A 27,105-nucleotide genomic window follows, 5' to 3' on the forward strand; every position below is an offset into this window, starting at 1 on the left:
CTTTCCCTCTTAGACTGCTCCATCAGCTAGCATGATTTCTGCCTTGCTCTCAAATTTCCCCTTAATTTCTGGTAATTGAAGAGAGCTGTCTTTATTGAAAGCTCAGCTACGATTTAAGAGAAAAAAAGTCTGTTTGTTTGAAAACAGAGTCAGCATTTCTAGATATTTGTGTTGGGAGTATTTCTATGTTAGCTTAATCCACATTCTGCCAGAATCAGACCTATAATATTTTCCAACTAAACTGACTGGTTTTTCTATTTATTGATTTCAGCCTGTCTTATAAGTAGCCAAAATTCTAGAATTTCCTATCATATAAAACATTTTTTTTGGTTGATTCTCCTGGGCAGATAGACATCCTCTGCAGAAACAAACAAGACAAAAACATTATCCAGATTTACTACATTTATAGTTTTTATTTATTTTCTCACTCTAAGGTACTTATTACCATTTCTAAATCAGTGTTGAATAATAGTGGTGTTTAAGAGCAATCTGATCTTCCTTCTGAATTTAATGTACATGTTTTACCATTATGCATGGAGCTGGGATAGTTTTTCAATCATTTCAAGAATGTATTAGAGCTAGTTTTATTTTGCTAAGAAGATTTATCAGAATTGAATAATAACATTTTAAACGTTTTTTAAAAATTGAGATGTAATCCACATCACATAGAATTAACCATTTTAAAGTGAATAATTCAGTGGTATTTAATACATTCACAATGTTGTACAATCACCACCTTTATCTAGCCCCAAGACATTTTCTTTACACCAAAAGGAAAACTGTACACTAAGCATTTGCTTCCCATTGCCCCTCCTCACAGCCCCTAGCAACCAATAACCTAAATTCTGTCTTTATGGATTAATTTATTCTGGATATTTCACATAAATGGAATCATACAATATGTGACCTTTTGTGTCTGACACAAGTATTTCATTTAGCATACTGTTTTTGAGGTCACCACACTGTAGTATGTATGGGTACTTTATTGCTTTTTATAACTGAGTAATAAGTATTTCCATAGTTGGTTTTTCCATTCTTCCACTGAGGAGCATTTGGGCTGTTTCCATCTTCTAGCTAGTGTTATTAATGTGATGTTACAGATATGAGTGTACTTGTATTTACTGGAGTACCTGTTTTTTATTCTTTTGGGTATACAGCTAGCAGTGGAATTGCTGAGCCATATGGTAACTCTATGTTTAGCTTTTTGAGGAGCTGCTAAAACACTTTCCACAGAAGCTAAACCATTCTGTGCTCTCACTAGCAATGTAAGAGGGTTCTAGTTTCTTCCACATCCTCATCAACACTTGTTTTCCTTTTTGTTTTCTATTTTTTTAAGCAGAGGCATCCAAGTGGGTATAATGAGTTACTTTATTGTGGTTTTGGTATGTATTTCCTTAATGACTAATGGTGTTGAATATACTTTCATGTGCTTGTTGGCCACCTGTATATCATCTTTGGTTCAAGCCCTTTACCCATTTTAAAATCAGGTTCTTTTCTATATTCTGGATACTAGACTTTTACCAGACATTTGATTTCCAAATATTTTCTCCCAGTCTGTAGTTGTCTTTTCACTTCCTTGGTAACATCCTTTGATGTACAAATTTTTTTAACTTTAATGAAGTCCAATTTATCTAGTTTTTCTTTTTTCTTGCTCATGCTTTTTGGTGCCATAATACTTAAGGTGGTCATGAAGGTTTACCCCCTATGCTTTCTTCTAAGAAATTTATGGGTTTTAGTCTTATATTCAGGTTGCTGATCCATTTTGAATTAATTTTTGTATGTGGTATGAGGTAGGGTCCAACTAATTTTTGGATATCCAGTTGTTTCATCACCATTTGCTGAAGAGACTATTCTTTCCCCACTGAATGGTCTTGTACTCTTGTCAGAAGTCAACTGGCCATAGATGTTTAGGTTAATTTCTGCACTCTCAGTTCTATTCCATTATTCCATACATCTGTCCTTATGCTAGTACTACAATGTTTTCATTACTATAGCTTTGTACTAAGTCTTCAAATCAGGAAGTGTAAGTCCTTCAACTTTGCCTGCATTGCAATGATAAAGTCTTTTTCCTCTTAGGCCCATCAATGTGATGACCTATATCAAATTTCCTGTTACTAAATCGTTTGTGAGTTCTTGAGTTAAATCCTACTTTGGTCTTTAGTATACTTTTAGATCTCTCTTTTTTTTTTCTGCCTACGTTTTCATCTTAAGTGGAGTTGATCTGTGATCTGTGATCTTTTGTTTTTGTGCTATTTTTGTTAGGTAGTTGTATCAGGATTTTGTTAATGTCATTAAAATTTTTTGGAAACTCCTCTTTTTTTTTCTCCTATGTGCTCTGGTATAGTTAGTTAGCATAACAGTTATTCTTCAGGGTTGTGAAAGAATTGACCTGTGAAACCATTTATACTCAGTCTTTTGGGGGAGACAGAGAAAGTTGTTAAAACCCCAAAACTATTTCCCTCATGATTAGTGGCCTATTTAACTTTTATGCTTCTTCTTTAGCTAATTTTAATAGTGTATATTTTCCTAGAACATCCTTAATCTAAATATTTAAATTTATCAGCATAAATGATACAGTATTCATATACTTGAGTCTGTAATTGGGTCTCCCCTCTTTCTTATCTTTACTATCATATATCCATGTTTTCTTTCTTTTTCTTTATTAAGGTTCATTTCTAATACTACCTGCAAATTATTTAATCTCTTTCCACTTTATATTAATAATACAATGAAAAAGTAGGGATTTATGATCTCTGAGTTGCCTTTAGGTATTAAGAAATTAATACAGGTTTCAGAGTGTTCCAAAGGATTTTATTCTGTCATCTTGACTGATGCAACTGGTCACATATGGGTATTTAAGCCGAGAAAAAAAAGGAGGGAAGACTTGGGAGGAAGAAGAGAACAAAAATATCTCATATATGGACTCTTAGTTGCATAATCTATTTTAGAAATATGGAGATGGAAATCAGCCTTGTGTCTTCCTAGACTATGAGAAAAACATGCCAACTGAAAAAAAACATTACTGAAGAGGTCTCTTCTCTTCTCTGAGACACTATCTCACTGAAGAGTTGCAGCTGATTTATGCTTTAATGGCCAAAATATTTGACACTGGGACTTCCTTTGTCCGTATAGCTTTTCCAAATTCCCTCTGAGTAAGGGACTTTTATTCACAAAACTGTAGTTTAGAAAAACTAGCATGTGGAATTTCATTCTTGGATGAATTAAGTCATTTTTCCTTTTCTTGAAAAAAATTATTTAAAAAGTAGATTCTCCCCCTGCTTTGGTACTGTTATCCATAGAGAAGAAATGCAGAGCTCTGATGTGAGAGACTATACAGTCAGCAGTTCCTAACATTAACAAAAAGTGACATAATAATCATTAATTTATAAGAAGCTATAAGGCATATTATCATACATACATAGCCTATGTTATATAGAAAATATAGGACACAGATGTGCAGAACATGACATCAAACTTGTTTGGGGTCTTTAATCAAAAATGAGTAGTTAAATGAAACTAAAATGAACAACCTTTAAGTACAAACCTGTAGTATAGTTACATTTGAACAAACGATCTAAACTAAGCATATATATTAAATCAAGTCACATAAGTTTAAAGTTTACAAGAACTTAGAGAGATTAAAAAACTTCACTTTCCAAATGTGACACCAGGTGTCAAAAAAGTTAACTGACTTAGATAAGGTCATATAACTAAGTAAATTAACAGAGCCAGGAATAGAACTCTGATTTTTTGAGTTCCAGGCAGAGCTATCATCATTCAACTATCTCAACAATACCTCTACAACCCTCCTATTTAAATAATGACCTATAGTTTATTATGCTTACATACATTAACTTAACGGTATTCTTTTTAAAAAAGAGGGTCAATCAAATGGGGGAGTCATCCATTTTGGTCACACTGCCTATCGCTGAAGTGTGGCCTGATCTTCCTAACAGCGTAGTATTTTTTTCATAAATGAAATTACCCTGCCTTTCCTAATTAAACTATACTACTGCTAACCAAACAGTAAATATGGGGAATTCTGTTTTATAGAAATATTATAGCTGATAAATGAAGGGATGACAGAACTGGAGTATCATCATTTTACAACCCTTAATGATTTAATAATCGCAGGCAATGATCATCAATGAGTCCTGTCACCACAAAAAGACAGATAATCAGCTATTATGTGCTTTATGATAATAGTCCACACCACCAATGAAGTATTCCTGGAAAAAAAGAAAAATCAAAACTAAATCTGATCAACTCTCTAAAACTACTAATCCACAAGAACTATATGAAACAGAGGAACATGTTAAACAGAATGAGTTTTTAGCATTTTCAGTTTGCTGAGGGGTGAAGAATGAGAGTTCAGGATCTACTCAAAGATAGGTTCCAGTGAATACTACAGCCTCTCAGCTGGAACACCTGGAGAAGTATGCCCTAGGAGTGGAAGTAAACCAGAGGGAGACAGAGCCTTGCCAAAACTGTAATTCAGCCTCTATTATGTTAATACAAAACCTGGCAAAGGCATTATAACAAAGGAAACTAACAGACCAATCTGTCTCAGAAATATAGATGTCAGATTTCTGAACAAAATATTAGCAAACGTCATCCAAGTGATATACTCAAACCCAATTTGATCATGATAGATATGGATCAAGTTGAGTTTATTCCAAGAATGAAAGGCTGGTTGACCACTCAAAAAAAAAATCTAGTAAGTGTAATTTACCACCTAACAGAATTAAAGATAAAAACCATATAATCATTTCAATAGGTGCAAAAAAAGCTTTTGATAAAAATTAGTTTCCATTTATAATTTTAAAATTATTTCTTAACCAAGAATAGAAGGGGACTTATTTAATCTTTGATAAACTGCGACAGGATCAGGAATGAGGCAAGGAGTTTTGGTATCACCAATTCTACTCAGTACTGTACACCAGACTCTGACAACTGCAATGAGGGAACAAAAAGAAATTAGAAGTATAAGGAGTGGAATGTAAGAAATACAACTATAATTATTCACAGTACATATAATTGCATTCATAGAAAATCCAAAAGAATGTACAAGTAAATTACTAGAATTAATAAGTGAGTTTATTGGCAAGGTCACCAGATATAAAAGTCAACTGTTATCATTTTGCAATATATACAAATATCTAATCATTGTTTTGTACACCTGAAACTAATATAATGTTATATGTCAATCATATTTCAATTTTTAAAAGTCAATTGTATTTCTATATTAGCAATAAGCAGAAAATGAAATTTTTAAAAATATATCATTTATAACAGAAGCAAAACTGAATGTCTGATGATAACCTCCATTCACAAATTTACTCTTCTACAAACAGTCTTCCCCAAAACAACATATGGCAACTCTACTCTTCCAATTGCTCAGGATCAAAACTTTGGCACCATTCTTGATTTCTCTTTCTCTCTGTGATACTTCATAAATCTAATCCATCAATAAATGCTTCATCAATCTAATCCATCAATAAATGCTACCATCTCTATCTATAAAATACATCCAGAATCTGATGCCTTGTCACCACTCCCACTACTACCACCCTGATGTTAGCCACCATCATCTTTTGCCTGGATTTTTGCAGTGGTCTCTATACTGCTCTCTCTGCTTTCATCCTTGCTCTTCTACAATTGATTCTCAGTACAAGACTCAGAGAACCTTTTAAAATATAAGTCATACAAAGTCATCCCTCTGCTCAAGACTCTCCATTGGCTTCCCATTTTACTCTAAATAAAAGTTAAAGTCCTTAAAGTAGTCTACAAGGCCCTACACTAGTGGTTTTTCAAAGGGAGGTTTAGGAAATGTATGGGGGCATTTTTGGTAATGACTGGGAAAATTACTGGTAGGTAGTGAGCAATGGGCCACAGATGACAGACAGCCTGCTTCTTGTATGACATTTCAATGCCCTACTGGACATTCACTTGTAATAGATTAAAAAACCTACTTGGAATTATTTTAGATTAGATCCTAACTCCATTTTACATACACACAGTATTTTTTGCACAAATGCAATTGCTGTGTCAATCAATGGGAAGACTATACTCTGGTAAGAATTTTTACCACAAGTTGTTTACCATTTCAGAAGACACTACCACCATTTGCAATCCATTTGTGCTATATGAGTTACCGATATATTATATCAGTCTACATTTGCAGCTATCTCATTCTATGTAAAGATGTACTATGTTAGGTCTTTTAGTATAGTTACGTTCAATTACTTTACTAAAAATTTCTTTTGTTTCTTCTTTGTATATTTAATTATGTAAGCATAAGCAGGTTATACTATGTATACATTTTATTTAGTACAGTATAAGGAGTATAAAATATTTGTAATAAAAATGCAGGTGATAGGTCTGACAGTATTGGAAAGTACTAAGCTACATGCATAACCGGGCACCCTGCTACTTACCGGATCTCATCTCTACTTGTGCCATCTGCTCTGAAAACACTGGCCTCCCTGTTGTGCCTCCAACACACCAGGTATTCTCCTGCCCTGGAGCCTCTGCAGTTGCAGCCCCCTCTGTCTACAATCTGCTTCCTCAGGAACCTGAATGCTTGCTTTCTTACTTTCTTTGGGTCTTTGCTCAAAAGTCACATTTTTCAGCGGGGGCTTCCCTGACCATACTAATTTAAATCTCACCCTCTTCCCTAATCCCTACTTCCCTTTTTATATAGCAGGTACTCTGTATATATTTAATTGTTCATTGTTAACTCCCACTAGAATGTACACACTGTGCAGGAATTTTGTCTGTTTTGTTCCCTGTGTTCCCAGTGCCTAGAATATTGCCTGATACACAGCCGGCACTCAGTGAGTATCTTTTGAATATATCAATGAATTATGGACTCATAAAGAAGAAAATGTAACACATTACTTCTTGCTACATTAATAAGAGTCATAACAATGAAAACATTTATAATCAACTCAAGACAAAGAAAGGGAGACAATTTATGGTTGTAGGACAGAATGTAAGTGTTACTGACCTACACAATGTTAAAAATAAAACTATGGCTGATTTAAGTTTGAAGGTAAGAGAATAAAGGGTTTTAGTATTTTTACCTTATATGGCAGTGGGGAGTCAAGGGGTACCATCTAAAATTAATAGAATAGAAACTTTACAAGTATAGGAAACCAAGGGAAAAAAACTAAAAATAATCTAATCCCAAAAGTCTGAGTGGAGAAGGGACAAAGAAGAAGGAAGGGCAGGATGTGTGGGTTAAATCATCCTTTCTCTTCTCTCTAGTGGGGAATGGATAATAAACATGGGGAAATGAAGAACAGACAGTAAAACCATATTGTCTAAAGAAATTAAAATATTACCAATGGGAAGCAGAAATTAAAATAGTTAAAAATGTCACTGTGGAGTGGGGCTAGGGGTAGGGAAGGTGTCATTTTTTAGCCACAAGTATATATCACTTTAATGAAAAAAAAATTTAAGTTTAAATTATATTCAACACTGTTTTAGTGAAGTAATTTTTCATTAACATATTATGTTATACAATTATAATATAGTGCTTAAAAACACAACCCTCTAAATCTAGACAACTGGAGTTCAAGTCCTGGCTTCAAATAATCAGGTATTATCAAGGATTCCCTAACAATATCACGTAACAGAACTCTTAACTGCATCTTATGTCACAAAGAAAATCAATTCTTAAGAGTCACTGAACGGAGCTGAAACTTCTTTGCAAAATATACAGCAAATCATGAGTAACTAAAATGCTTGGGAAGAATAAACCATAAAACATTTCACAATTTATGTTACAAACTTGTATGAAATATCTCATTGCTCTGATCCAAGGACACATTTTCCCAAATTTTTAATGTTTCAGAAAGAGCAAATTATGGCATAGTTGTCATTGCCAGCATGCTAGCAACCTTAGCTGTGAGAACAATGTATCTGTTCAACTAAATGTCACTTTAGTTGATTTATTTCATACAGCTGGACATTAACTTAAGTTTTATAGCAGGAGGCAGCTTTGAAATAAAACATTATTGTGTATGCAGAAGATTGTTACACTCAGGCAATAAAATTATAAGCAGCAGAAAATCTCTTGGGATGAACAGAATTTTTAAAGGTAGGAGAGGTTGGTGACCAATGTGTAAGTAATTCCTCAGGCATCAAACATCTATATTGTAAAAGCTCTGGTTCCTATTTAAGAGAAGATATTTAACTTGCAGTGTCAAAAAATCAATTAAGGGAAAATAACCTAAGAAATAAATGCAGATTAAAAACTCCAGTATTCAGCTGGCATCTAACCAATAACAAGAGCGGCAGCAGTAAAACATTTATGGTGCACTCACTACATGACAGTGTTGTGCTTTCTCACGTACTGTACTAATTTAATTTTCATAACACTTATACTAGTTTTAGTACTAGTCCTCATTTTATAGATGAAAAATGGAGGCACAGAGAGGCTAAGTTATTAACTGGCACAGAGAAAACTCAAACTCAGGTAGTTTGGCTAAAAGTGTATACTTTTAGAGAAGTCTAGGTGTCTCTCTAAAACTTTATTACAGAGTCACTGAAGGACAGGAAGCAGGTAAGTGACATAACTGTATTTGCAATTTAGGAAGATCACTAATACAGCACTAAAATAATAATCTGGACGGTCTATTCCTTCCAAGGAAGAAAGCAAGAAAAACAGTCAAGAGTTTTTATAGTAGTCTAAGGGAGAAAATAAAGATGAGGACCTGATTAAAGCAGTGGCAGTAAGAAAAAGGACAGAAAGATCAAGAGGAAAGATACGTAAGATTAGGTATGATACAGTGACTGGGCCTGGCATTGCTAGTTGCCTACATGGCAGCTATTCTTTCAACTGGTTTCTCTGCCAGAAGAACCGGTTTCCAGACTGAAAACACCAAATAACTGCTTCCTGGATTTTTCTTACAACTATGAATTTGATTTGATTCAATCTTAGCCAATGGAAAGTAGTGGGAAGTCTCTGTGTGTATGCTTGTAAAGACCTGTCCCATTCTGATATAAAACATATTCGTTCCCTTTATCTTTTGATAATAATGAGTGAGGGTATAAATTATTCTTTAATTGGATTGCTAGATTTGGCTTATTAATATTTTATCAAGAGTTCTGTGTTGTATCTATAAATTTAGTCTGTAGTTTCCTTCTCTGATGCTCTGTCAAGTTTTAGAATGATATATATATATAATATATATATATATATACATAAAATGAATTGGTAAGCTTATCAAATGAACTGAAAGGCTTTGATGAACAGATAAAGCATGACTTTTATCTCTTCATTAAAGGCTTAATAGTATTCCCTTGATATAACATCTGTGATTATTTTCCCATTTTACTTTTTACTTTCTGCATGTGTGCATTTTTTCCTAATATATTATATTTAGCAGCTTTTAGTTTGGCCTAACATTTTGCACCAAAATCTTCTGAAATCACAGATTATTAAGTGTTATAGGTTAAGTAAGCCACAACTAACCTCTTAGAAATACTGAAATAGTAAGAGCTCTATATTTTGTGCCATGGCTATATGGTTATACACAATAAGAAAGGCCTGTTATTAAAATACTACGTTATAACTTCTAGCACAATAGCAGTTCTTATCTTGAAAAGGATTGGGCCCCTAAACCACTGGTAGATCACTTAATACAGCAAAACGTTGGTCTAGGAGGTAAAAACATTCAAGTCTAGCATTCATATGCTCAGCTCTCCATTTGGTCTCTTCTGTTTGTAATACCAGCACAATTCCTGGTTTAGGTTTATAAACCTAAACCAAAGGGATAAGAAAGTCCCTCCATCTCATTTAACAGTGAATATTTACTGACAAAATAGTAATTAAAATAATTAGACCAATTTATACTAATAAGTATAAATTCTGTATCCAGCCCCTTAATCTCTATCCTTCCAAATTTGAAGATACATAACCTTCAGAATCTACGTAACAGAAGGCCCATTTTTGCATTCTATATATTCTACATAATCAGAGAATTAAGATTTTAATTACAAGTTAGAGGATCAGGGAGAGGGTATAGCTCAGTGGTAGAGTGCATGCCTAGCATGCATGAGGTCATGGGTTCAATGACCCCAGAACCTCCATTAAAATAAATAAATAAACCTAACTAGCTCCCCCTAAAAAAAGTTAAAAAAAAAAAAAAAAGAGGATTGATGAACTGTTTTGGATTCCACTAATTTATTTAACAGCCAAAATTAATACAAGCTTCTTAAAATATAATGTTATTAGGCAATTACAGGTAGATTCTTACTATATCACTTTAGTTGATGAAACATACTATTTAAATCAATAGTTCTCAAATTATTTGGTCTCAGGACCCATTACACTGAGGATGCCAAAAAATTTTGGGGTCAGTTCTATCCACTGATAATTACTATAATAGAAATTAAAAATAAGAACTTAAAAAATATTTAATTCGAGGGAGTACAGCTCAGCGATAGGGCACACGCTTGGTGTGTATGAGGTCCTGGGTTCAATCCACAGTGCCTCTGTTAAAGGAAAATATAACTTAAAATTAAAAAATATATATTTAGTTTTAAAATAATAAACCCAATTACATGTTAACATAAATAATATTTTTAATAAAAATAACTATATATTCCACCTCAAAAAATTCCACACACACACACACACACACACACACAAACAGTGGCACTGTTTCACATTTTTGCAAATCTCTTTAGTATCTGGCTTAACAGAAGAAAACTGAATTCTCATATTTGTATTTACATTTAATGTGTCGCAATATGTCATTTTGGTTAAGTATATGAAGAAAACCTGGCTTCACACAGATATATAGTTGGAAAAGAAACTACTTCAGGATACCATGAAAAATTTTAGGAACCTCACTTTGAGAACCACCAGATAAAGTTTTTATAGGGAACATTTCACTTTTAACATTAAAATTTTCTCCATTAAAAAATTGTATCTGTTATACTAGCAAATGGAATTGCAAGTAAAGCTCTGAAAGCTACTTTACTCTAATTAATCACTACTTTATAATAAGTTATTATACTCACATAAGCACTAATATATTTATACAAGGCAGAGCTCAAACCAGTTGTAGTTTCACTTGATTAATGTCTAGTAACTGCATTTCTATTTCTAGTAACTGCATATTCTTTTTTTAAAACATTTTTATTGATTTATAATCATTTCACAATGTTTAGTAACTGCATATTCTATATTGTCCATTCTCTAGAGTAGTTATGCCACTGTCTTCAAAACCTAATTCCATAACCTTTCTCCTCACTCTTCTACAGATGTCTTCACTTCCCATTTCCTTGAGAAAATACGTCTTTAGAATAGAACTCCATCCATCTCAATCCACCAACACTATAAATTTAAGTGCATATACCCTGTTTTCTACCTTTGTGACTGTTAAAATAAAAGCAGCATCCTTCCTTCAGTCTAAAACTAACCTACTCTCCAAAGAAGATGTGGTATAGATATACACTACTACTCAGCCATAAAAAAGAAATTATGCCATTTGCAGCAACATGGATGGATCTACAGATGATCATATTAAGTGAAATAAGTCAGAGGAAGACAAATACAATTTGATATCACTTATATGTGGAATCTAAAAAATGATACAAATGAACTTATTTACAAAATAGAAACAGACTCACAGACACAGAAAACAAACTTACGGTTATCAAAGGGGAAAGTAGTGTCAGAGAGAAGAGTTAGGAGTTTGGGATTAGCAGATCGAATCACCCTATATAAAATACGATAAGCAACAAGGTCCTACTGTATAGCACAGGGAACTACATTCAGTATCTTGTGATAAATCATAATGGGAAAGAAAAGAAAACAACCACAAAACGAATCCACTCTTTACATGCCTCTTTGTAAAGACCTGTAACTATCTTAAGTCTCTCCCATCTTAAAAACAAAATTCAACATAAAAGCAAACCACCAGTGATTTACACAATTCAAATGAGTATATTTCATGGTATGTAAATTATATCTAATAAAACTTAAAACACACACACACACACAGTTATTCAGCATCACACCCTCTTTGTTACTCTGCCTTTCTGCTCACTTTTGAAGACAAACTTTTTCATTAAAAACAAAATTTAACTGCCTTCTTGAGGTATAACTGACATAAAATAAACTATACATGTTTAAAGTATACAATTTGCTAAGTACCCTAACCAGAGAAACCATCATCACCATCAGTGTAACAGACAGCCATTACCACCAGAAGTTTCCTTGTACCTCTTGAAATGCTTCCCCCACCCCTCCCCAACCTCACACAAACTTGTCTGACAAACTTCTTGAGTTGGTAATCTCTAGACTTGCTGTCTCCTTATTTTGTATCCATTCACTCCTAAATCTAGACTACATCCTCATGACTTCACTATAAGTCACCAAGACTTTCAAATATTTAATCTAATGAAGTTGGATTTCTTACCTGATCTCTTTATAGCATCTGACCACTTTCTCCTTCCTTGAAACCTTGGCTTCTGAGACCACATTCTCCTGGCTTCCCTTCTCTCTGGCTTCATTCTTATTTTCCTTTGAAGATATCTATTTTACTGCCTGTTCCTTCTAGGTTTGTCCCAGGCCTTCTTCTATTTTTTTTTTTTTTTTAATGTACAAGTCTTGATTTTATTTTTCAGCGTGATGGAGGCCACTTGTCTGACCTATGGAAAGTTTTTTTTTTTTTTTTAACATTTTTTACTGATTTATAATCATTTTACAATGTTGTGTCAAATTCCAGTGTGGAGCACAATTTTTCATTTGTACATGAACATATATATATTCATTGTCACATTTTTTTCTCTCTGTGGGCTACCATAAGATCTTGTATATATTTCCCTGTGCTATACAGTATAATCTTGTTTATCTATTCTACAATTTTGAAATCCCAGTCTATCTCTTCCCAACCCCCGCCCCCTTGGCAATCACAAGTTTGTATTCTATGCCTGTGAGTCTATTTCTGTTTTGTATTTATGCTTTGTTTGTTTGTTTGTTTGTTTGTTTGTTTGTTTGTTTTAGATTCCACATATGAGCCACCTCATATGGTATTTTTCTTTCTCTTTCTGGCTTACTTCACTTAGAATGACATTCTCCAGGAACATCCATGTTGCTGCAAATGGCATTATGCTGTTGGTTTTTATGGCTGAGTAGTATTCCATTGTATAAATATACCACATCTTCTTTATCCAGTCATCTATTGATGGACACTTAGGCTGTTTCCCTGTCTTGGCTATTGTAAATAATGCTGCTATGAACATTGGGGTGCAGGTGTCATCCTGAAGTAGGGTTCCTTCTGGATATATGCCCAGGAGTGGGATTCCTGGGCTATATGGTAAGTCTATTTCTAGTCTTTTGCGGAATCTCCATACTGTTTTCCACAGTGGCTGGACCAAACTGCATTCCCACCAACAGCGTAGGAGGGTTCCCTTTTCTCCACAGCCTCTCCAGCATTTGTCATTTGTGGATTTTTGAATGATGGCCAGGCCTTCTTCTATTCTCACTTCCCCTAGGCAATGTCACTTACTCATGACTTCAACAATCATTTATATACAACCAACCCTCATTATTCGAGGATTCCATATTTGCAAACTCACCTACGCACTAAAATTTATTTGTAACTTCAAAATCAAAGTTCAGGATGGTTTTGAAGTCAGTGAGGATCTGCATGTGCATGTCTGGTGTGTACCTCAAAAGAAACTCATCTTCTCTACCCCCAAACATGTTCTCCTTCCATGAGCATGCCTGCTACCCTACTAGTTGCCTATATGGGAAACTTTTTATACCAATTTATGACTAGTTCAGAATTTAGTGGTCTCTAAGGAAAGGCCAGATAAGACATCATTTGACAGCTAACTCTGACTGAGGAAATGCATCAATTTCTAAGCTATGGAAATTTTCAGGTTCTGATTCTCCTTCCTACCCTGGGTCACTTGTACATAAATTTATGGGATGGGGTGGGATAGGATGGGTTGGGGAAGGAAGGCAGTAAGGGGAGGGCACAACATAGCAGACAGGATGAATGTCTTACAGAAAGGATTTCAAAAGGCCATTTGGAAAAGACCAAACAAAAATGCCCTAAATAAGCTTCCCTACCCGTGTAAGGTATAACCTTGTATCTTATGTGTTTATCTTTAAAGCACATCCCAATCAGCTGTTTCTTATGACAAACAAGAACTACACTGAAAGATTTTGAACCTTACTTATCTCATACAAAATACTTTACAGCTATATATTTCATAGCCAATAGAGTGCTTCAGTTAACTCTACTACAATTATTTCAACACTGTATACCAGCCTCTTAGAATCCTGTGAATGAAAAATTTTAAAAATATATATGCTTATTACAAATATGATATATGCTCATGAGAAGAAATGTCACTAGTTCCAAAAGATATACATTGAAAAGTAAAAGATTCCTAATCTTTCATTCCCATTCTGTAGTTGAGTTACCTGTGTCATCTTCTTACAGATTATCTCTTAAATGTATAAGCATATATACGATTTTTCTTTTTAACTACAAACAGAATCTTTCTATATAAACTGTACTGTACCTTGTCGTTATCACTTAATAATGCACCAAAATCATCCTTCTTAAGCACATGCAGAGAATAAGAATATTCTTTCAGTGTTTCCTATATCAATGATCATCACTTCTATCGGTTTGGGACAATAAAGGAGGTATCAACCTTACACCCTAGTCCAGCCTACCATTATCTCTCCTTGGATTAGGGATCCTTCACTAGACTCCTTGCATCCACTATCGGCTACCTCCAAATAACTGCAGCCAGAGTCCCAGTTTGGGAAGATGAAAAGGTTCTAGAGGTAGAGCTGATGACTGCACAACAGTATGAATGCTGTTAATATCACTGTACTGTACACTTACAAATGGTTAAAATGGTAAATTTTACATTACGTATATTTTACCACAATAAAACAAACAAACAAACAAACAAACAAACAAATAATGAAACACATACCATTTAAGGGTTACCCCTTACTCTAAAAGTCCAAAATCCTTAACATGGCCTACAAAGAATGTGGGCCCTACTACTTCCCACATTCTTCTCATATAACTTCCTAAACTACAGACTTCCTTTAGCTCTTCAATATCATTCCTTCCTCTCACCACTAGGGTCCATGCACATACACTTTTTATAATTTTGAAACACTCTGCCTATCTTTGAACCTAATTCATTCCTACTCAATCTTTAGATATCAGGTCACTCTCTCAGGGAAGCCTTCCCTGTACCCTAGTTTAGGTTAAATTTTTTTTGCTACATGCTCTTACAGAACCAGGTTCCTCTTTTTAAAAGCACTTATCTGGTTTGTAATCATGTACTATTAATGCAAATATCTAATTAAAGTCTGTCTCTCCCACAAGGAGACTCTAAACTCCACAAGAGCAAGATGCTTATCTGCTTACCACTTAGCATTTGTCTGGCACATAATAGGTGTTCAAAATAATTTACCAAATATGTGAATATAGATCTACCTTATTCTTTTTTTTAATAGTGGCAAAGAACTCCACTTAATGGATGTCATGATTTCTTTATCCAATCCCAGAATTATGGTATTTAACTTATGTCCAGATTTTTGCTATTACAAACGATGTTAGAATGATCACTCATGCCAGTATTTATCTATCAATGTATTTAAATGTTATTCTTAAGAGTAAAACTGCTGGTCAATGAAAACTGCATTTAAAATTTTAACTGATACTTCCAAATTGCCCCCCCATGAGGTTGCACTGTATACTTCAAGCAATCAAGAATGTCTAAAAGTACCCACTTTCATATACTTAATACTCAACTTGTGTAATCAAAATGAACCTACTATTTTGCTAGGGGGGAGGGTAGTAGAGAAGAGTGTTAATTTTTATGTAAGAGAGGTGTTTTTTACTTTCATATTTTAATATAATACTAAGCATATAAAATTAAATATTCAAGTTTATTATTCCTACAAAAGAAGTTTCAGCAAACAAGTTGCACAGACAAAAAAGCTAAGTAATCAGGAAAATGTTTAGTTATTGACATATGGTGGAAAATTTGTGTATTTTAAAAACCATGTATCATTTTAACCTGTAGATTCTAAAAATCACTTTTCCTGTCACATAGATTTTTTTTTTCTTTCTGAAGCTTTAGTCCACATTTCAATAAATAATACTGAGGCAATAAAATGGAAGAGAATATCACAATAAGAATATTCACACATAAGAATATTATAAAAAATAGAGAAAAATACTAACACTTTATATTAAATTTTTTTCTTCAAGATATTAACATTTTGGTTTAGTTCCTTTTTTTTTTTTTTACCTATACTTAATACATCTCACAGCATATTTATATAATTACTGTAATTGCTTCTTTTCACTAAACAGTAGAGTATGGACATTTATTCCTTCCATGACCTTAATTATAAACCCTTCTTCTCCAGTTTCAAGTAGCAGTAACAAAAAGCACCTGCATGGAACCTCATCTCTAGAGCTTCACTATGTTCTTAGCCTCTTTAAGCTTCCATTTTCCGATCTGACAAATGAAGGCATTAGTTTAAACGACTTCTGTATGATTAAAAGTCACAAGATTAAAGAGAAAATCTCTTTTGATTTAACTCTTCTGATTTAAGATTTTCTAGAACACACCAGGCCTGTATTTAAGCAGACTCCTGCTCCCTCTGCCCCACCACTTAGTAAGCATATCCCACTGAAAATACTTTGATTCTTGATAATTCAGGATTTACAGATATTTCAAGATTAGTATTCTCATCAAAAGCGATCTTATTTGTAGTGATTCCGTATTATATACCAGAAATTCCTGTTTAAATATAAAGAGAAAACTCATTCATTATAATCTATTTTTCTTCTTACTAATTCTACCACTGAAGCAGAATATAAAGGGATTAACTTTCAGAGCGTTCTTTTTTAACTGCCCCAATTAATGGAATTTCACATACAGTAAACTGTCAAAACTTTTCCACATCTAGATTTACAGAAACATGAGCTCTTACCTTAACTGGAAAGCTACATTTCCCAGTACGAACTCCTTCTTCATCTGTCTGCCACTGATGTGGACGACTGGCCTCTGGAACATAAACATCTTTCTTTCTCCTAAAACTTTGCCGTAGTTTATTCATTTTAATTTTTATAACCTGCAGATAGAGTAAAAGAAATATGAAAACAAAGTTATTATCTTCTCACATAAGTTAAAGTTTAGATTACTACACTAATTAAAAAAAACTAGAATCCCAAATTAAAGAGTTTATTTTGGGGGGAAATGAGCAATTAGTGTACTTTCTCTTAGGGTAACTCTAACTTCACACAAACAAATCATTTCGCTTTCTGAGAAGACAATTAGAATACTAGTTCTTATAAAATGATAATAATCTCTATTAGGATTTGAAGAAATGTTATTCTAAGAATTTTCAAACATTTTTACAGTAATAATCCAATGAGTATCCCCACTCTCAAATTCATTCTAACTCCTGAATAAGGAAATCTGTACATGCATGCCAAAATTATAGACTGCTAGCAATTTCTGAAAATATTCTGAAAACTTTCATCTTTATTAGGATAAAATCATTCTGAAATACTGAAATTTGGGACTATTTTTTGCTTACTATTAGAAGGCACTAAGCAAAGCAGGAGCTAGAAAAGCCTTTTGATAGAATATATTTTATAAAAAGAAATAAAATAAAGTTTCCTTTAAACATATTTACCTCAGTAGTGGAGTGTGTGCTTAGCATGCATGAGGTTGTGGTTTCAATCCTCAGTAACTCCATTAAAATAAATAAACGAACAAACCTAATACCACCCCCCAAAAAACATAAAAATTACACATTTAAATAAAATACGTGCTAAAAAGAGGTAAACAAAAAGCTTAAAAATATTTAAAGAAGAAAAAGTTCTACCAGGATTAAATTCTTCTAAAGAAGAAATTTCTTGCAAGCAGTATAGTATCAGAATATAATTTCATATCTATACTCGTTACAGACACAAAAGTAATCTAATAGTTTTTAGGGACAAAGGTCCAAGTCTCATTGTTGACTCCGTAAATTAAAAAGTATTAAGCTACAGTAAGTGTTTTTGTTTTGTTACTGGAAGAGGCACTTCTCTAATGCTTTCAAAGGCACAGTAGAAATCACAAAACTACAGGGAAGGAAGACCTATCTGATAAGAAACAAAGGAGCATTCAAGAGCCAAGTAAACATAATGAATAAGTGTCCCTTTATACAGTAAATCTCAAAATCTGAAACCAATACCTTTAGTTTTCTGTTAAGGAGCATTGCGGGTTTAAGCACCCCAACCAGCCTAAAAAGAGATCTTAACTCGAGAAAATGATGTGCCAAAGCTATATAAAGGGAATATCCTCTCTGTCAAGAGTGTTAAATAGCAAAGGATTGAACATTAATTCCCACATGACACCAATGAAAGACTTGAAAATCAAAGTTTGCATTCTGAGGGAAATCACTTTGTATTTTGAAGTGCATAATACCACAGCAGAACTATTATCAAATTAGCTAATTTACATAGACAAGCCAATCTTACCACATATCTTCTTAAAAGGTAAAAATTCTGACAGATGAATGGTAATGTAAAAATGCCTGGATTTTCTAAAAATGAATTTATTTCTCAATTCAAAGGTGATTTATATGTAGATGAGATAGATAGTAAATAATCAAAAGACTGGACAAAAGGTAATCCATTCCTTTGCCTTTAAGTAGATCACTCATTCCCAAACTACCTTAAATGAGTCTACTTTAATCTAATAGACTTTCAGAAAAAATTCCACAGCCCTCCCTGATAATACATCCTGCTATAGTCCTTTATATCACATTTTAAAAATACACATAAATGCAAATAAAAGAAAAATGAAAAGTACCTACAGCTTTGCTCAAGTTGGCATTCTAAGGATCTTGAGGCAAAAAGCTTGTATGACTCCTTTCTTTTTATTTCTCTTAGCAAAAAAGACTACATATCTACCTGGCTGGCCAAGCCAGACACCTGAAAGCCATTCTTGCTTTTACTTTTTCTCTGACCAAAAACTACTGATTTTACCTCCTTAGTGTATCTTGAATTAATTTCTCCACCCACCACATCAGTTCTATTCTCCTCATTTTTGTTTACATCATTGCAAAGTCTAATAACTTAATGCCCTCTTTGCTTCCAAGAGAGGTCCATTGCAATCTGTTCTCCTGACTACCACCAGAGTGCTTTCTAAAATATAGATCTGACCATGCAATTACTCTGCTTAAAATCCTTGAATTGCTTCACATCACTTTTAAGATAAAGTCCAAACTCCTAACTGCGGCAAACATAGTCCTTTTTCATCTGGTTTCACTCACCAGTTCTGATTCACTTGCTAAGCTCCAGCCATTCTAAACTACTTACAGTTCTCCAAATCATGTATGCCCTCTTCCAGAGCCTCTGTACATTTTCCTTCCTCTGCCTAGCTAACTTTTCCCTGTTTGTTTCTGGCTAAAGTCTACTCACCTTTAAAGAGTCAGCTCAGAGCCTTCAAAGAAGCTAGCATTTTTTTTTTTTCTCACAAGCCCCCATCTTGTCTGAGTCCTTCCATTTCATGTGATTCCCATTAACACCCTCTGCTTACCTATGTTACTGCAGTCATCAAATCTTACAGCAATTTTCTATTTCCCTAATGGTAGACTGTCTTATTTGTTTAAACTTATTTGTTTAAATAGTACCCTTGTATCCTAATACAGTGTGTATCATATATATGGCATACTATTAATTTGAAGAAATGAAAGATAAAGTAGATACCATCATATTTGATGATATTTACTAGGTAGGATAAATGTAGACATATAAGACCAGAGAATCATCAGTGTTGGAAGAGACTGCATTTAATAGTAGGCCAACCTCCCATTGACAAAGGAACCACTTTGACAACTTCCCTTAAAGGAAAACATCCAACCTTTGTCTAAATAGCTCTAGTACAAGTTTATTTGCTATTTGGGCAGCTATTTACTGTGGTATTATTCTATTGACCAATAAGAGAATAGACTGGAAGTTGTCAACCAATTTGGGGATCGAAATATCTTGCCACTTTCACAGCACTAAAATGGTTTGCTATCAGCATTTCTACAAAGAGTATTAGATGTCAGTAATTCTTGAACTATGCTTTACATAGCCCACGGATTTCTGCAGAGGAGACCTAGGGACCACCGGTTGTTTTGGAAGGAAAGAGAAGGAGGTTAGGAGGCTGGCCACAACTCAGGTGGGTCTTCAGGTCCCTGTCACAGCTTCAGACAGACAAGCTCTGCTTTCTCTGACTTATATGTTCTCATTCCTTAAATGCTCTGCAAAACTTGACACCACAATTCCAGCTCTCCTTTGTACACTTCTTTCCTCTCTGCCTCCCCGCCCCCAACTCAGTATTCTACTCCTCTGGTTTATTTTCTTCACCTCTGTTCTTACTGATGCTTTCAGGGCTTCCTCTACTTTCTCCCACCCATTGAGGGTATTCCCCAAGTATTAGTCCTCGATTGGTGTTCTCCTATTTGTACTATCATTCTTGGAGAAATAATCAACACAAACTACTACCCCAGCTATGATCATTTCCCAATTATATTTTTAAGTCTTGCTCCTTTACTCAAATTTCTGTATTTGGGTACACCAGTGTTGCCTCAATCACATTAATTTAAAGTTAAATCATCAACTCTTATCTCGCATTCCTTAAGGGACTGCCCTCTGAACCAATTCATCTGGGTCAGTAAAAACTGTTAGAAAATTTACTATGTGTATAAACCTGAAGTTCAGGGGAGAGGTCAGGAGAACTATAAACTCATTATAGGCAAAACTTTTCTTGTGATGATCTCATCATTACTTTATTTTTTAGGGTTAGAGTTAGGATACAGCAAATAGAATTAAACCCAGCACACTCAAACATGATAGAGGTGCAAACATCATTTAACTGGCCAGCATGAATTAATATATCCATACCAGTGATTAAAATTTTGCAATGCTTAATCTTCCACAATCCAACAACTGGTTAAACAGAGTACTAAGGCCAGTGAACATTTCCACTGGTCAATAACAGTGCAAGTCAAGATTTCAAAAGTCTCATCTCTCTCAGGCACAGTTGTTGGCTTCCCGCAGGGTCCCCAGATGGTTGGCCTGCCTTCATGTGCCTCTGCCCAGTTCCAGGTGGGCACAGCAAGGAGGATCCAACAGTATTCACAAGACCTCCAACCGTCCACCATGGTCCTGAACGCTGGCCCCCATCGCCACATGTTCCCTCAGTGGAATCAGGAATAGGGGAGACAGCACCTTTAGCAGTGACACTAGTTCCCCAGTAGTTAAACGCTAATTAGCTCTTCATCGAACTGGATAAAAAAGCAAGACCCAACTATATGCTGCCTACAATAAACCCACTTAGAACATAAAGACACAAATAGGTTCAGAGCAAAAGGATAAAAAAAAATATACCATATTAATATAATTCAAAAGAAAGCTGGAGTGGCTATATATCCCTTTTCAATAGTTTTCAATAGTTAACTTTTCAATAGTTAATGGAATAAGTAGGAATAAAATCATCAAGAGTATAAACAGCAAGACCTGAATGAAAAACATTATTGGCCAACATGACCTGATTGACTTTTATAGAGCATTCTACCCCATGACAACAGAATACACCTTCTTTAAATGCATGTGGAACATTTACCAACTATAGACCATACTCTGGGCCATAAAACAAGTCTCAAATTTAAAAAGCTTCAAGTCATACAAAGTATGATCATTCTATGATCTCTGATCACAATGGAATTAAGTTGCCAAATATTTGGAAACTAAAAAATACATTTCAAAATAGCCCATGGGTCAAAGTAAAATAAAAAAGGAATGTAGACAGTATTTTGAACTGAATGAAAACATAATATATCAAAATTTGTGGGATGCCACAAAAGGAGTACTCAGAAATTCATAGCACTAAATCAGGGGTTCTGAACCAGGGAACAGTCTTGCATTAGGGGACAACAAACTTGTCACTAGTGAGATGCTACTGGCATCTTATAAATAGTGGCCAGAAATACTGCTAAACATTCTATAATGCCCAGGACAGCCCCTGACAACAAAGAATTATCCAGCTTAAAATATCAATAGTGCCACTATTGAGAAACCCTACACTATACGTCTATATTAGAAAAAAGAAAGGTCTTACTTAAAACAGTGACTTTAGCTCCTACCTATATAAACTAAAGGGACAAAGACATGCAAATTAAGCAGAAAAAAAAAAGGAAACAGTAGGGGTTAGAGCAGAAAGCAATGAAGTAGGAAAATAGAAAAATAGAGAAAAGGAAGCCAAATGCTAGTTTTTTCAGAAGATTTTTTAAAAACTGATAAACTTGTAGCCGGATTATTCAGGGGAAAAAAAATACAAATTACCAGTATCAAGAATGAGAGAGGTGTCAACACTATAGATTTTACAGATATTAAGAAGAATAATAAGGGAATATTATGAACAAGTTTAAGCAATAAATTCAACAACTCAAATAAAATGGAAAAACTCCTTGCAAGTTTCAAACTTTCACAGCTTACTCAAAAAGAAATAAAGGGATAAACTGGGAGTTCAAGATCTGCAGATACTAACTACCATATATAAAATAAATAAACAATAAGTTTATACTGTATAGCACAGGGAACTATGTTCAATAGCTTGTAGTAGCTTATGGTTAAAAAGAGTATGAAAATGAATATATGTATGTTCCTGTGTGACTCAAGTATTGTACTGTACACCAGAAATTGACATAACATTGTAAACTGACTTCAATAAAAATAAAATAAACTGCACAAACAGCTTCCCCAGAAAAAAAAGAAAAAGACAAAGTAACAGATAACCTCAATAATAAACTGCACAAACAGCTTCCCCAGAAAAAAAAAGAAAAAGAAAAAGAAATAGATAACCTCAATAGAAATTGAATTTATATTTTAAAATCTTTTCACAAATACAACTCCTGGGCTAAATGGATTCACTGGTGAATTCTACCAAATATTTAAGGAAGAAATTATACCAATTATACACAAACTCTTCCAAAACAATTGAGAAAGGAGTATTTCTCAAATCATTCTATCAGGTTAAGATTATCCTGAGACCAAAACCAGACAAAGACATTATTTTAAAAGTCAGCTTTTTAAATAGACAGACCAGTATCTCTCATGAACATACATTCAGAAATTCTCAACAAAGTTTCAGTAAATCAAACCAAACGATACATAAAAAATGTATCATGACCACATGGAGTTTTTCTAATAAACACAGCGTTAGTTAACATTTGAAAATCAATCAACGTTAAGTCACCTTATAGCAAACTAAAAATGCCCCGTCAATATGTAAATTTGAAGTTCATAGCAAACTGTATCTTTCCTTCTTTGAATTCTCACATTACATACTGAACAGAGATTTAAAAAAAAAACAGGTTAAAACTCAATTAATTATAAGCATAAATTCTTTTCTATCTCCCAGAGAGAGTTCATATCTAGTCCTGACTTTGTCAAGTCCAGTTTTGTACTTTGAACTCTAATTCAAATTTATCTTAAAACAAGCTCTTCTTCCTGATTTTCCTATTTCTACATAACATCTTTACATCCATCAATGCTTTAAAGTGACAATAGCAAAGTTTAAGGCTCATCTCTGACATTTTTTCACAATTCTTCCATACCAAGTCCATCCACTGGTGCTATTGATGCGAATAGGCACCAATATCTCTGACACTCTGCCATTCCCTCCTATTCCTAACTGCCCTGGTAGGAAAACCACTTCGTCCATGAATGTCTGCAACAACCCTTAGACTCCAAGCCCTCTTTCCTCGGACCTTCCAACATAGTGATGCCAGATTAATATTCCTAAAATTTATCCTTGAATGTGTTCAAAAACTGTTGAAGGTCCCAAAATTTAATTTCTGAGACTGGCATTCAGGAGCTTCTAGAACTGGAACCCAACCTTTTCCCAGCCTCGTCTCCTAACACATCTTTGCATAATTCTATGAAGATAAGGCCTTTCAAATATGCTGCGGCTTTCTCACTTTTCTCTGTCTTCACCCTATATTTTCTATTTGTAATATTTTACTTTCCTACTCTCTGAACTAAAATACTATGCCATGGTATGATAAAGAAGCTGATTTTATAATAATTTTATCATGTAATAGATCTGACTGTAAAGAACAGGAAAAACAGAAAAGTCTCAGCAAGGCAAATTTGAAAATCTTTCTACTCCTTTCAGAGCAACATGCTTTTATTTATAATTGAGGCCCAATAACTCAGAGAAATAAATTTATGCTATTGTTATGAAAAATACTTCCTATTTTAAAATGAAGGAAAAAAGTTTACATTTCAACAAAGTTTATGTCTTAACACCTAGTACATTTGTTTAAATGAATTTTAAATTACATATAAAAGACCTCAAATATTTTAAATAAAGTTTATTCAACAAGCATTTATTGACTGCCTACCATGCTAGTAAACAAATATAGAACAAAAATGCCCTACGAAGGAGATAGAAAATAAATAGCCAGATTATTCACAGTGATGTGCTTGTTGACAAGATCCAACTGTTAAATTTTCAGCAAGTTTGTAAACTAGGTGTTAAACACAGCTTTTATTAAAAATTCAATTATATAAACTTGTTATTTTTAAACAAAGGTAATAAATACTAAAAACTCATCACTTACTTTTTTTTTTTTTTTTTTTTTGCTACATTTCACTATTGTGCTCTTGGGGTCATTTATGATTTTGTATGTTTGGCAGAAATACCATCTAATGCTAGGCTATTGTATATCTCTTCTCAATGTCACGTTCAGTGACTTCATGTTAGTAGCTTGAAATCGACCACGGTAGAAGTATTTATATTTACATTACGGAATTTGGCAAAACTACCAATCATTGCTTGATTTGCTGTTTTGTGATTGTCTAGATCTAAGAAAGTGATGGAAAAAATGTTACAATGCAGATTGAACTTAAAAGTGTGTGGAATATATAATCATTACATTATGAATTGCACAAAAAGTTGAGGAAATGTTCTTCTCATACTTAAAAACTACTATCCAGTTCAGCAAATAAGCCTCTCACATCATTGACAAATGAGTGAAATTTTGACACACATCTTCATTGTTTCACTTTCATCTTATTCATTAAACAAGCAAAGATATCAACCATCATTCATGTTGGAACCACACTTGAAGAACTAGTTGTGAAATATTACCCACACATTACCAACTCTGCAGTATGTTAGAAGGTGGTAAATGCTAAGCAGAAAAAGATAAATAGGAGAAGTGCTGGAGGCAGGGATAAAATTTAAGTTAAGAAATTAACACTTGAGCAAAGAACTGAAGACGGTAAAAAAGTGAGCCATGCACTAAGATGAAGTTAGAAAAAGAAAATTATCAATGCAAAGCTCCTGAGGGGAGAGCCTGCCTGGAGTGTCTGACAAACAGAAAGGAGGTCAGTGTGTCCAGTGCAAAATGAAAATAAGAGAGTAGGAGAGATGACACCAGATGGATTACACAGGGCAAAGTAATATAGGACCTTGTAGGTCAAACACTTTGATTTTTCCTCTGAGAGAAACGGGGAGCCACCAGAGGGTTCTAAAATGCACTTACATTTTACATTTGGCTGCTGGGTTAAAAATGGATTGAACGGAACAAGAATGGAAACAAAGAGACAATTAGGAGGCTACTATAAGAATCCCGCAGATGATAGGGAACTGGATCTAAACAGTTAATGGTACAAGTGCTCCTGAATCTTGTTTCTGTACCAGTTCTAGAAAATACACTGTTCACTGATAATAGTATCTGTTGAAATCAGATTTATTAGACTATTTAAACAAGAGAAAGGCATATTAAATTCCACTGCTGGAATTAAAGACAGTTTTCTAAAACAAAGTATTTGCTCAACTGTTGCAAACAAAGTCTTTTCTATAATACCAATCACAAGATCAGCTAGATTATCATACCTTTCATGGTAATTAACCTTATGCTTGACAAGATAAACAGATTTCTTGAACATTGCCTAAGTATATGACTGTATGAAAAATTATAAACACACACGGTAATTTGCACTACCCAGCAAAGAACAGAAAAAGAACAAGAAGAAATAGTAAATATTAGGTATCCACTGTGAATGGTACTATAACAAGAGTTTCACATGCAAGTTTACAGGTTCTTAAGAAATAACTGTCCCTAAAAGTCACCAGTAATATACCATTTTACATCTATCAGTTTAGCAAATCAGACAATAGGTATCAGACAATAAGATATGGAGCACCAGGTACTCTCATATACTTATAGGAGCATAAACTGGTGCAACCATTTTCAAAAGTAACTTTGAAATATAACATTTTTCTAGGCAAGCTGAAGACGCACATATCAACAACAATTCCATTTCTAGGTGTATATCGTAGAGAAACTCTTATACATGTGCACCAGAAGGTGTGCAAGATAATGTCTGTATAGCATTGTTTATTGTTTGTTTTAACAGTAAAATAACAAATACTAGAATCTAATTATCCATCAACAGAAAAGAGAAATAGAGTATTCACACATTAGAATACCATGCAGAGGAGGGTATAGCTCAAAGTGCTGCCCTGGGTTCAACTCCCAGTACTTCCTCCAAAAAATAAATAAATAAACCTAATTACCTCCTCCCCCCTCCAAAAAAACAACCATGGGTAGAATACCATGCAGAAATAAAAAATTAACTTAAAAACCCTCAAAAATAATCAAGAGAAAATTTAAAAATAAATTATTTACAACTATAATAATCAACATGGTTAAATCTCACAATCATAATATCAAGGTAGGAGAGAAGCAAATTGTTTCTATGATAATTCCTTTATACAAATACTAACAACAAATAGCACCCAGGGAATATTGCCTGTGAAGCAGGCACTGAACACTGTGCAGTTTGCATATATATAATGACTCACTTCATTCTACAACAGCTCTATCAGGTAGATTCTATTTTTTTTTTCTTTTATACCTTTTCATTGCATGTAGATACTTATTTCATAATTTTAAAAATACAATAAATATATTGTAAATATTATTTGGCAAATTGGTTTCTTTTACTTTGTATACCATGAACTTCTTTCCAAGTT

General features: G+C 33.9%; 1 protein-coding gene across 10 annotated transcripts in view; it reads right to left on the minus strand.

Annotated features, from left to right (window-relative positions):
- The window catches only part of NUMB (NUMB endocytic adaptor protein), a 157,378-nt gene that overhangs the window by 38,561 nt on the left and 91,712 nt on the right, over positions 1–27,105 (minus strand). For all 10 annotated transcript variants that reach the window (XM_064486097.1, XM_031454007.2, XM_031454008.2 and 7 more), the window contains one exon: positions 17,009–17,149. In XM_064486097.1, coding sequence (XP_064342167.1) covers positions 17,009–17,134 — 126 coding nt within the window. In that variant the 5' untranslated portion in view covers positions 17,135–17,149. The remainder of the gene's footprint in view (positions 1–17,008; positions 17,150–27,105) is intronic.

This window comes from Camelus dromedarius, chromosome 5, assembly GCF_036321535.1.
Source record: "Camelus dromedarius isolate mCamDro1 chromosome 5, mCamDro1.pat, whole genome shotgun sequence".
Classification (NCBI taxonomy): Eukaryota; Metazoa; Chordata; class Mammalia; order Artiodactyla; family Camelidae; genus Camelus; species Camelus dromedarius.